Genomic DNA, 12,644 nt, shown 5'->3' with positions numbered 1-12,644 from the left:
ACGACCAGAGATGCTGCTTTACGGCAATCCTTCAGTCACTTTGGTGCTTTCGCGCTCTGCACTTTCTTTTCTCTCGAGGCATCGACAAAACAGCTAACACAGGTAAATAAACATGCTAGAAGAGTTTTTGTTTTGTTTGTTTCTGGTCCCGCTTCGGATGCCACGATGCCATCAAGCGGTATCTCTGGTCGTAATCAGTCCTTCACTGACCAATCAGCGTTCATTAGCAGAATGCTAGTGTGTTAGGGGCAACAACAACTCAACCTGTAAGAAATCGAAAGGACATAAGTACTCGTTCATTCAACTTTCGACCTATAACCCATGTTGAACTTGCAAAACCTACAATCAAATCTGAGATTTCTCAACGGCAATCGGGTGAAAGAGACAAATTTAGCCGTCTAGCTCCATAGACTCCCATTCATTTTGCACTCATGGGTGATCGCCCCCAGTGGAACTCTGGTGGAACTACAACCAAAATTCGGTACAATAGGACTTAATAGGGAGTGGGCAGGCTCTCCGTAGACGGGATCTGGTGGAACTGAAGGTGACGTGATCGTTGTCATGAGGTGGATTTGGCCAATCGTGGAACAGCTATGTCGTCATCAGAGCTCGTGAGCCGCTCTGGAGAAACTCTTGAATCGCTCTCACGGTACTTTTGATGCCACACGTCACACAGTCATGTGGTGTCGGCGCTGTCTCAAGTCGAACACAATTTAATAAAAAAAATAAAAAATTGCACTGCTTCAAGTCAGCCACTGATCGGTCTGCACAGCACTGTATGAAGTCGAAATAAGTCTAATAGCCGTTTCTCAATATGCGTTCTTGTCTGTACTTGTGTTTTTGTGGACTTGTGAAACGTCATCAGTTGCTGCCCAAGTACTGTTCCAATTCAAAGTTCACATCTAGCCAAGTCCAGTTCAAATCCCCGGATGTGTTCTTGATCCGCCCCTTTTACCGAGGATGCATCGAGAGGTGACTTGTGCGGACTTGAGACAGCCAGGTATCCCAGAATGCATCTCACACCAACCAGCAAGTGTCAATAGCAGAGGAGAAACCCCGCGTAATTTAAAAATACTGCTGTTATTGTGTCACGAAATGTAGTTTTAAGAGTATTTCAGGCAAGAATGTAGTTGTTTAAAGATCAAATCTTTGGTTTATTTATAAAGATAGCGCCTATTTGAAAATTTTATCTGACGTTTTCGGAGTTGTGAGAACCAGGCAATCGGACGCTCGGTGCTCATGTACCCCGCCGAGAACAGCCTTTCCTCGGCTAGTGCTGCTGACGTTTGCCGCTGGCTCGGATGTCTCTAGACTAGTGGTTTAACATGAGATATAAATCGTCTTGTGTATATCTAACGGACGATTTATTTATTTGTTTATTTATTTAATTAGTCTCATTAATCTATCATTTGTTCCCCGGCAAAACGTTAAGCTGAGGGCAAAGTGAAGTTTCATAGCTTTATTTAGTCTATTTAACTTTAACTTTGTAGCCTAGAGAGCTGACTTATGTTTGACTGAATCGTTTGCTTTATTATTGTATAGCTTCTTATACCTTTTAGGCTACTTATACTTTTATAATGGCTATTGATCATTAAAACTGACATTTAACAAAAAAGGTTATGTCATTTTATTTTATATATTTAAAACATAAAAATTGTATTATATGTTGCCTAAAGTCTATTCACTGTATGTACATATATAATAAAATAAAATGACACAACCCTGTCTCTTTTTGCTAAATGTTAGTTTTAATGATCAATATTATAATGTTTTTTTATTTATCATATTTTTTAAATGAAAACAAAAAGAGTCAGGGTTGTGCTTTATATTTCGTGTTGTTATAAATGCAGTGAATCAATTGCGTTGCCTGAACCACATTTGTGTGGCCATTATGTTTAAGATTTTTTTAAATGAAAATGAAAAGAGGCAGAGTGGTGGTTTATAACATATTTTGTTTTATTTGTAGCCTAAATATACATAAAGAGATAACCGGAGTAGCCAGAGCGAGCTGAGTGACGCTATCAAGTACGCCGCTGTTCCATTTCAGAATTATCGGACTTGCGTTCTCCCGTCCTCGGGAGTTCGTTCTCCTGAGTCGAACTTGTCAATTCCGAACTACCAAGGACTCAAATCCGAACTTTGCGTACTTGGTATTGAGAAACGGCTTAATGTATGGATTACGCATGTAACCCCCGTAACGCGCATTCAGAGCCTATAGCTGTGAGATCTTATAAAAAGAGATTTCGAGATTTTTTGTACTTGTTATACTTATTATTCATACATGCTTTGACAGTGGTGTATTACTCTGAATAATTTCTTTGAAGGTCACATTTATTTAGATGTGTGTACAGAATCAGCTTTATTGCCAACTGTGCTTGCACACAAGGAATTTACCTTGGTATTGATCTTCCAAATATTAATATAACAAGACACATAATAACATTTGAGTATAAAGACACAGATAGGTTTAGTCAGAAAAAACATTTAGCTACAGATAATTAATATTTACCGCAATACAAAATAAATTAAACAAAAGAGCATAGGTGGATTAAAATAAACAAGAAGCCAGCAATGATTACCACAATCAACAAGCTAACTTAATATAAGTATTTTACATACATTTATTTTTGTTTTAAAACTGTGTTTTAAAATTTCCAAGAGATGCGTTTCCCGAATTTCAACTGGAAGTTGGTTCCACAACAGAAAAAGCTATAGAAAAAGCTCTGTCCACCATGGAACGTAACCGTGTTTGATGGACAACCAAAAAACCCTGCTGAGAAGAGTGAAGACTTCGGTTTGGAAAATAAGGTGTTAAAAGTCGAGATAAATACTCTGAGGCCAGACTGTGGAGAGCTTTGTATGTGAGCATAAGAACTTTAAAGGGGTGGTTGATTATGATTTCACTTTTCTAACTTTAGTTAGTGTGAAATGTTGCTGTTTGAGCATAATCAGCATCTGCAAAGTTCAAAGCAAAGGGAGATATTTTCAGTTAAAGAAATTGCTTTTTTAAGGACTACAACAAACGGCATGGTAGAGACTACACGACATTCCTCTCGGGTTAGTGACATCACCAACCCTAGAATTTACATAAACCCCTGAACACGATTTATAGATTATCAAGACAGAATATGCTAATCAATGACTAGAAGATAACTGCACATAAGCAACATAAATTCATCAACTAACCAGGGCCGGGTTTCCCGATAACGATGTATCTTAGCTCTTAAGAGCGCTTTCTACGTGCAAGATTACGAACGCTCGCAGCAATTCCACGAGCGTTTCCCAAAAATGAACTTAACATGAACGCGCGAGAACGTGCTCTACGTGCTACTTAAGAGTCGCTGTCCATTCGTGAAGTTCTGAAACATAACCTTATATGGAATCGTATTCTGAACGTTTAACCTAATAATTGTCATCTGTTATGGATTAGCAATCAAGACAAGTCTATATAAAGCACCTACAGGTGGAGGCACTGACAAAATGGCTGAAAAAAAAAACGTAAAAAAAAAAAAAGATGTAATTTTTAACAGATTTAAAGGATGTGTTATTTATTTTTTGTTCATTCATTAAATTTTGATTAAAATTATTAAATTAAATTATTTCAATTTTTTTGGTTTGTTTTCTGACCTTTTTAATTATTTAATTTATACATTAATTTAACCAACAACAAAAAAGAGTAATAAAGTGTACAATAAAGTACAATCAAAACCTTATATTATAATCACATTGCATTTGAATAAAGTTAAAGGTGTAATCTGCCGGTTGTCCTGCAGGTGTCCTCATAAATCTGTCTTCTTACGATGCACTTGAGGATGTACGATTACTCCAGAGCACTCGTAGATCTACGAAGATTTTCAAGTGCTACTTAAGCTACGATGTCCTGTTGCTTCTACATGTTGTCACCTCTTCTTGAGTCTCTTCATCTTTGTCTGACTCCAGTTTCAACATACAAATGTTCATGTCTGTGTGAGGTAAAAGGATACAAGCTCTTTAAGCTCCGCCCTCGGTGCCGGGAGCAGCAGCTCATTTGCATTTAAAGGAACAGACACAAAACGGTGCGTTTTTGCTCACCCTCAAAAAGTGACAACTTTAACATGCTATGTAAAAATATCTGTGGGGTATTTTGAGCTAAAACTTCACATACACACTCTGGGGACATCAGAGACTTATTTTACATCTTGTGAAAAGGGCATTATACCACCCCTTTAAACCCAACTTTGTACTTAAAGGAATAGTTCGCTTAAAAATTAAAATTCTGTCATCATACTTACCCTCAAGTTGTTTCAAACCTGTAAGAGTTTCTTTCTTCTGCTGAACACAAAAGAAGATAGAGTGAAGAATGTCAGTATAACTACACAGTTGATGGACCCAAAAATAAAATAAATTCCTATTCCTTTAACTGGTAACCAATGTAGTGACTTCAAAACTGGAGTAATATGATCTCTAGTTTTGGTCCTAGTTAAAATTCTACTGTATTATTTAAAGTAGGCTATGCTTAGAAACCCCATAATAGAAGCGCATTATAATCAATGCGAGAGAAAACAAACATGTTAATTAACTTTTCTGCAGCTGAAAGGGATATGAATATTAAATTAATTTGCAAGGATATTGCACAAAAAAGAGGGGTATTGCACTTTGAAGGCATTTAACTGCTCAAGAGGGAAATAGCCTGTGGGAAGAAACTGTTCCTGTGCCTAGATGTTCTAGTGCCTATAGTGAACTGAGGCGCCGTCCTGATGATGACGACAGTTCAAATAGGTTGTGGCCGGCGTGAGTGGAGTCTGTGATGAGTTTACCTGACCTGGTCAGGTACAGGTCCTGGAGAGCAGGCAGGGCACATAATAACCACAGCATAATTATTTGCAAAAAGCAGACAACATAAAGAGTTTACTCTTTCTAAATACCTCTCTTTGAAATTTCATTTGTTTTACCTTCCTGGAATAACAGTTAGTCTTAAATGCATTTGTTACTCTAACTAAATAGCCTACTTGAATACATTACTGACTCAGTTATTGTTGCACGCAATGTCCCATACTATGTGCATAGCCTACCTCATATGAAAGCATTTCACTGCACAATTTTGGGGATATGTCACATTCAGATGCCTATAAAGACTTAATTTCTATTAAGTAGAAAAAACAATGGCTAGTTTTTATAGGGGCGTCCCACACTATATGCACACCTCATATGAAACCATTTCACTGCAGCGTTTTGGAGAAATGTCACATTATTCCACTGCAGAGGCCTGTAACAAGGTCCCCTATAAGAAATTGTTAGAAATTAGGACTTTATATGCCAACATATACTTTAACAAACGCTGACATATAGTACAATTGAATGCAACGCTTACTTAAATAAACTTAACTTAAACTTAAAACAATGACATCCCCTATTATCATCTTTGTTCCCATTTATTTTGGGCATTAACTGTGTAAACAATCATGGAAGAAATGTGACAACATTCAAAAGGCAGCATTCAAAATCTTCTTTTAATTTGTATATGTACTCCATAAACATTATTACAAAACTCAGCAAGTTACCAATATTACATTTCACCATACAGGCTTGATCACAAATATTTAAAACCTTTGCAACAGATACAACATAAAATAATACAAGAATAATTTACAAGAAAATCTATAAAACAGCGAATAGTTCACAATTTTTGTCTGAACTTTTTTGCCTATATGTGTTTTTCACAATAACACAACACTCTCACAACAAGATAATTTTCCTCTTACAAAACTTGCAACAAAAGGTAGAGTTTTATCCTTTTCATTTTTTTTTTGTTTCTTAATATTTTGGTTTGTAAAACCAAAAGCTTGTCATTATACATCCTTTTCACTGCCTACATAGGCACAAAAAAGGTTACTCATACACACACACACACACACACACACACACACACACACGCACGCACGCACACACACATACTAATACTTCACAGCACTTTCTAAGAAAAATATACACTTACAAAATATCTTACAAATTGGCACAGAGAAAAATATACAATTTTTTTTGTGATGTCGAGAGTCCCTCTGGTATCAACTCTAGACAATATTTATAAAGCTTGATAATTTCTCCAACAAAAAGGCAAAAGCAATTCCAATTAAGGACAACGAATTGTGTTGTGAATACATCAAACAGAACCATATATTGTACATTCATAAAGAGAGGAGTAGGGTTTTCAATTCAAATATTCCCTGTTTCAGAATTTCTGGGAGAATACAATTACCTTCTTAGCACCAGTAGGAGGAGGCAGCTTAACAGTGGCACATTGTAAAAAACTAGAAGTACATTCAGTTGACAACAGGCAGAAATGAGAGAAGGCAGGCAAGTCGGGCGAGCGGCCCATGTGCAGTTTCCCATCGGCATCATCCTGGTGCTAAACATGGCCGGCTAGAGGCAGAGGGGGCGGAGTGAAATCTTTCTAAGGTAAAAGCTATAGGTAAGGCATTACTTTACCTGAGATATCCTCCTAGAGCAACTCTTTTAAATCAAAGGTGTCATCTACAAATCTATATGTGGTAAATGCCAATGTGCTTTTGAAAGGACCAATTTGGTTTCAAAGGTTGAAATTTTGCAACAATAGCAAAGCAAATGTGTTAATTATGTGCCACTAATAAAATGAACTAAACTGAACAAAACACAAATGAAAAAAAACCAAAAAAAAAACCAGCATGTTCAACAAAATATATATTTTTTAATTTCACATATGAACAACTTCTTGTTGTCAAATGAAATTGTTAGCACGGGATACTTAAACATTTATGGCAAACCGGAAGGCAAATGTTTAAAAGTGGGTTAAAGGAAAAGAGGCATCCTTTACACTTTCTTAATTATCAAAAGTATTCTATGCAACAAATACGTAAAATATGGAACATTGTGTTCCCAGTCCCTGTTACAGTAGATTGTGAAATGATTGCTTCCCAACTGATACCATCCTCTATTAACATTATCTGTGTCCACCTTTCTCATTTTTCTTCCTTCTGTGTTTAGAAGTCAATCTTTTCTTCTCTTTTTGTTTCTAAGCAGAAGTAATGCTGAGGTACATTGAATTTGGCAAGCAAGGTGGGAAAAGTAAAAAAGTTCAGTTTAGTTGTTTTGGTTGAGTGGTTGTACCACTGTCAGCTGCAGGTGCTCTTCAAACGATAGGGTGCCCAAAGAAAACAGACAAAACAACTAACCAAAAAGAAATGTCAGATCTTGTTAAGTCTTGAGAGAACAGCCAGCATTCATTAGGATAGTAATTGCAACAGCCAGTATTCATTCAGATTATAAATGTACACAAATCATTTATATTTGGGACACAAATAGAATTCATGTTTCGCTTTAAAGAGTGCATTTCTGTACAGTGTATACAGTACAGATACTGTAAAAAAAAAAAAAGCAAAAATGATGCATTTTGGGATTTCCATGGCATAGAAATGTCCATCTAATACATTTTCCAGTACAACTCCTGTAAAAAGCATAGTAGATAAGAGAAAATCATAAGTACATTCCAACAGTAAGAAAGTAATTAGAACAACATTAATCTGATATGTCTTCAATACAAAATGGTCCCATTGTGTACTGATCATGTTTAGAGATGTACCAAGGATGTCGTTATCTTAGACAAGGGGCTGAGCATATTCACACTTTAAAAAAGTCAGGCAGTAAAAGGGTAAAAAGAGAGGAGAGGGCATCTGTTTCAGCATACATAATCAAATTGGGAGCTTGTTTCACACAAAGACATTTTAATAGCTACATGTTTGAAGAGAGAAATATAATTACATGAGGGCAGCAAGATTCACTGAGAACTGAACAAAAAAAGGTCCAAAAAGAGAATTTGCACTTAAAGTTTTTCCTTTTCTTCAGACAAAAACTAATCAGCAACTGCGAGGGGGGAACAAAACAGCAAAAACAAGAATGCAGAAGAAAAATGCAGCCATGGTCATTTAAAATCTCAATCAAGCCTAGCACAATCAATCAATAGGTAGTTTGCGAGTACAAGAAGTTTCTCATGCAAGATATCAATATCCTCTTCAGGGGCAAAAAGAAGGAGGGGGTACTAAAGAATAACGTAAATCCATGCATCTCTGGTCTTGAGTCAAGAAATGAGGAGGAAGTGGGAAAGTGAGGAACGTGCATCAGCAGCTAGATATAAAATGTTACCTCAGTTTCTCAAAAGATGCCATTAATGATATGTCCTTATTTGGGTCTCGTTCTGGTCGCGTGCCCTTTAGATTTTCAATCCGAGGGAATTTTGCACTGGTTTTGTGACGGTACATCTTTTTGTGCGCAGGCCCATTTACACCAGGAACGCCGAGGCTAGGCTTGTCAAACACGTTACAGCCCAAAGCCAACTGAGGGAAAAAAGGCAGGGAGGCATTTAACTTTGCCTGGTTTTTGCCACCTTTTGTCCCACCTTTTCTGCCTTTTGTGCCCCCATTTGCCCCACAAGTGCCTTTCTTCTTCGGGTCAGATGAAGTTCCTGCAAGGATTTTGAGAGTTTTTAACTTGAGGCTGTTAGCCTCTGAGGGCAAGCAGACATTTGCTGCAGGGCCCCATATTGGCTCAACAGAAGCCATCATGAATCTCTGTACTTCGGCCATCCCTGAGACAATATTTGACAAGATGTTGGATGGCTCTTCAAACTCTCGTTGGTCATCGTGGGCTTGACTTTTGCTCTCTGAACAAACTATTCCTGTCCATTCCTCAGAGCCACTGTCCTGTAGTGGATGAGCAGCGCCCTCAGTCTGGCCTTTACCCCCCTTCTCGTCCAGTAAAGCCTTTAACTTTTTAGATGCTCTTGATGTCTGACGTGGAATTTTGCCCTTTTCTGCCTTAGGAGCTCTTGGGGCTTTGCTTTTTTTGGTACCCTGCCCTGCAGTTTGTTTATTGGTATTTTTCCTTTTTGCCTTGGTCCCCTTGATTGCACTCGTCATATCACAATCAAAGTCAGCTAGATTTTCCTCCTTCGTCCCCAGGCTTAAGTTGTCTTCACCATTAAAAATGTGCAATTGATACTCATGACCATCTACTGAATATCTAGACAGATCTCGCTGCTCGATCATTTTGCAGTTCCAGTCCACGTCTTTGATGCATGACATCTTAGCCCCATCCTGGAGGTCAGTGGCCTTCGCAGCTATCTTCATCTCACGGCCCATAACTTGAGGGGATAAATTAGGTGTCTCTGGAGGAGAGAGTTCTGACAATGATGTGTGTCTGAATTTATCGGGAGTGAAGTTGGAGATATCCAGCAAGTCTGTGGACTCCCTCAGGGGTGTGATTGCTTCGATACTCTGCTGAATCACCAGTTTGGGACTGCAGTGGGCCAGAAAGTTCTCATTCACATCATCCTCACCATCTTTCTCGCAGGACTTAAGACTCAGAGAGCTGTAATTGCTAGAAGTAGCTGACAATGAGCCAACTGAGTCGAAACTGATGAGTCGGCCGTTGTCTGTGTGCAGTGTGGCTCTTTGAAACTGTGGCTGCCCCTGACATGCCTGAAACTCAGCATCAGAAGGCAATGGCTGCTCAGGCATGTAATTCTTTTCATAAAGCATTCTGTTGCTCTCCAGACTCAGCTGGCTATAGCCTGACACAGTCACACTCTCAGACATCGGCATAGTCATCTCTCCAGTGAAGCTGTTGGGTTGGATCGCAGATTCAACAATATCTGCAGCACCAAACTGCTGGTTGGGACCAAGCTGCGGGTGCCACATCTGGGTAAGAGTTGGACAATTCTGGGGTGACTGTTGGAGCTCTGATTCTGATGGTGGAGAAAGGACACAGCTTTGTGCTAGCTGAAGTGAGGTGAATTGCTGCTTTTCCAAAGAGAGATCCAGTGAGTGGTGGGTCTGCTGAGGGAAAAACTGGATGCCAGTGCTACCTGAAGAATCAGAGGCATCTAACAATGTTTGCAGGTAGCCCCCTGGGATAACGGAAACACTTGCAGCCATATTCTCAGACGATGCCTCTTTGTTAGGAGAGCAGGTGGTAGTCACAAAAGCACATTTTTCAGAGGCATTAGCTGTTTGACTCTCACACAAATGGGGGCTGTGTGCAGCTGGGCTGACGTTTTTATCTTCAGAACCTCCTACTGAGTCCATATTTTTCTGCAGCGAGCAAACTTGTGTCAGGTCTGTCACGCTCTCGCTGTTCTCCACAAGCTCTCTCATTTTCTTGCTCCTAAGTCTGGCTTCGCTTCTGAATTTCTGTATTCTGAATATTTTATTTCCTTTTCTCCCTTCCTCCCTCTCTTGTGATCTGCTCTTCCGGGTGGCAGTGTGTATGATGTCATTTGGGTCTAATGTGCTTGCACAGCTGGTGGCTATTGTTAATGGCATTCCCATGGAGGCAGTTTCATCTGTAGAAGCAACCTCCTGCCTGGGATCAGAGGCAAAGTGGCCCTGGGTGTTGGGTGATTGCTCCACAGTATGAATTCTCTGAATTCTAAGCCTGTTTGCTAGCTTGTATTTCCTTTTTGAGGGACTTGAACTAAAGGCATGATGGTGAGAATTGTGTTTACCTCCTGCTGCCAGCTTAAGCTGTTCCTCTCTTTCTCTCTGTTTCTCCTGCCAGAAATCTTTCAGAGGTGCAAGCTTCTCATATTTGTTGATTTTATCCTCATTTAAGCTTACTGTCGTGTCAGCTGATTCGATTCTGCCCAGCTTTACAGCCATGCATTTGTCGCCTTTGAACCTGTTGACAATAATGTATTTGATTATTACGGGTGGATCCTTGCGAGAGTATTTTCGTCTCTTTTTAGGGCACCAGTCAAGATCCTCTTCTTGTTTTGGACCAATCGGTAGTTTCTCTCGCTTTTCAATGTTTCTTTCCCCATCAGTGGACTCAACATAATACAAGTAGTCATCACTATACCTAACTTTTCTCTTGGCCCGTAATCCATAGTTCAGATGGTTTGAGCAGCTTGCGTTCTTTCGTGAAAACAAGTGTTTAGGCCTGTTGTCTTGGAAGGTGTCAAGAGAGGAAATGGAGGAGGAGCTGTCATCACTATACTCCCCTGAGTCTTCAGCTGAGTTGCTTGAATCAATGAAGTAGTTCATTTTGGGGTTGTAATCCGGTGTCTGCTCTATGGAGCAGTCGTTTTCATCCCCTTTGCTGTCATTTTGGAATCCAAGCTCCTCTGATTTTGGTGGTAGATCATCCACAACTCGCTTTACCCCACTACTCTCTTTCTTTGTGCAGTTTACCAAGACACTTGGGAAAAAGTTGAACTGGGTTTCTTCTTGCAGAACATTGGTTTTCTCCCTCATGTTGTCCTGGAAGGACTCGTAGCGGATCTTTAGCGAGCACACGTCACTGCTCAGTGTGGAATCATCATCATCATCAAACATGTAATTGCCCACGTCCTCCTCAGAGAAGAGATTTACGGATAACTCGTTCTTGGAGCAGAGATCCAGCAATTCCATCTTACTCTCGCTAATGAAGGACTCAAAATAGCCCCAGTCCTGATTTGGATTGGTAAGCAAGCCATCGTCTCCATTGCACTTGTCTAATAGCAGACCCTCATACAGGTTTTTGGAGGCTGAATCATCTAAGTCTATTTTCTCTGTGTCCTTCTTCTCCACCAGCTGGGTTTTGGGGACAGGAAAACTCAAAAGCTGATCCGAGAGGAGCGCTTCTCCATAACTTACTGCTTCACTTGTGCTCATACATTGAATGTTAATATCAGAGATAGGGCAGGTGGTGTAGTCCCGGGTCATGTCAGCCATTTTGAGGTTGATACTGGCCTCTACATTGGACAAATCCTTGGTCTCAATAAAGCAGCCTGGACAGGTGGGACTCTGCTGAGTCAAACAGTCCTGTGTGAGCCCAGGGATGCTCGCAGGTTCTATCATGGTGAAATGGATCTGATTGCGGTCTTCTTGGAAAGGCCCAGGGGGCTCAAGCCCTTGGCAGCACAGGGTGTGAAGGATATTGTGTAGTTTGAGGACTCATCAGTTAGGTGGTTCTCTAAAGAAGTCCGTGTTTACAGTGGCCGTGGTAAGTAGTGCTTCTTTAAGGCCAATTTAACACTGTGGCAGTACGAATTGCATCTCTTCTTGCTCTCTGCAGCAGCTGTGGAGGATGTGTGTAAGGCAGCATCTGCGACACCATACAGCTTTTGATTACTCTTCAGATTATGTGATCCTAGACAAAGAAAAACAAGCACAAACATTAATACTGATTAAAATATTAATAAATACTACACTATTCCATTAAAATAGTAATTAGTAAAGCTAATAAAGCTAATTTTAAAGACGACTGTAATGTTGCTTTGCTGACCGTAAATGCAGTGAATCCATGATAAATCCCAAGCACTAACTTGCAGTTATAATTAAATCCACTGGGTGGCGCTGTGGAGCATGTTAAGTTGATTGTATTTGATCACATAATGTCGTCGTCTGCCTCGCAAAGTTTTGAATTACTTAGATGAAAATGAGTTAACTAAATTATCTTACAAAATGGAATTACTTTTGATCAAATTAATTAATGAATCTGTGTTATCATTATATCATCTCCACAATGAGAAATCACATGAAATCCAAACAGCAGTCGACTGAGGAAAGACAGCTGTCCATCACTGCATTCACGATTACAGGCAAGCCCAGCTGTAGCGTGAGTGATCAGAGATGATAACTTATCTGATAGCAGAA

General features: G+C 39.6%; 1 protein-coding gene across 1 annotated transcript; it reads right to left on the bottom strand.

Annotated features, from left to right (window-relative positions):
• Window positions 1-5,476: 5,476 nt before the first annotated feature.
• nexmifb (neurite extension and migration factor b) lies at window positions 5,477-12,133 on the bottom strand. Its single transcript, XM_079892299.1, has one exon. It carries the CDS (start codon window positions 11,844-11,846, stop codon window positions 8,151-8,153), a length of 3,696 nt encoding a protein of 1,231 aa, XP_079748425.1. The 5' UTR covers window positions 11,847-12,133; the 3' UTR covers window positions 5,477-8,150.
• Between the last annotated feature and the right edge of the window lie 511 nt (window positions 12,134-12,644).

Source organism: Squalius cephalus (genome assembly GCF_949319135.1).
Source record: "Squalius cephalus genome assembly, chromosome: 14".
Taxonomy (NCBI): domain Eukaryota; kingdom Metazoa; phylum Chordata; class Actinopteri; order Cypriniformes; family Leuciscidae; genus Squalius; species Squalius cephalus.
This window is presented reverse-complemented; position numbering and strand designations above follow the sequence as displayed.

Excerpts from the sequence above, each read along its gene's own strand:
- nexmifb (XM_079892299.1), bottom strand. The coding sequence starts at position 11,846 with ATGATAGAACCTGCGAGCATCCCTGGGCTCACACAGGACTGTTTGACT.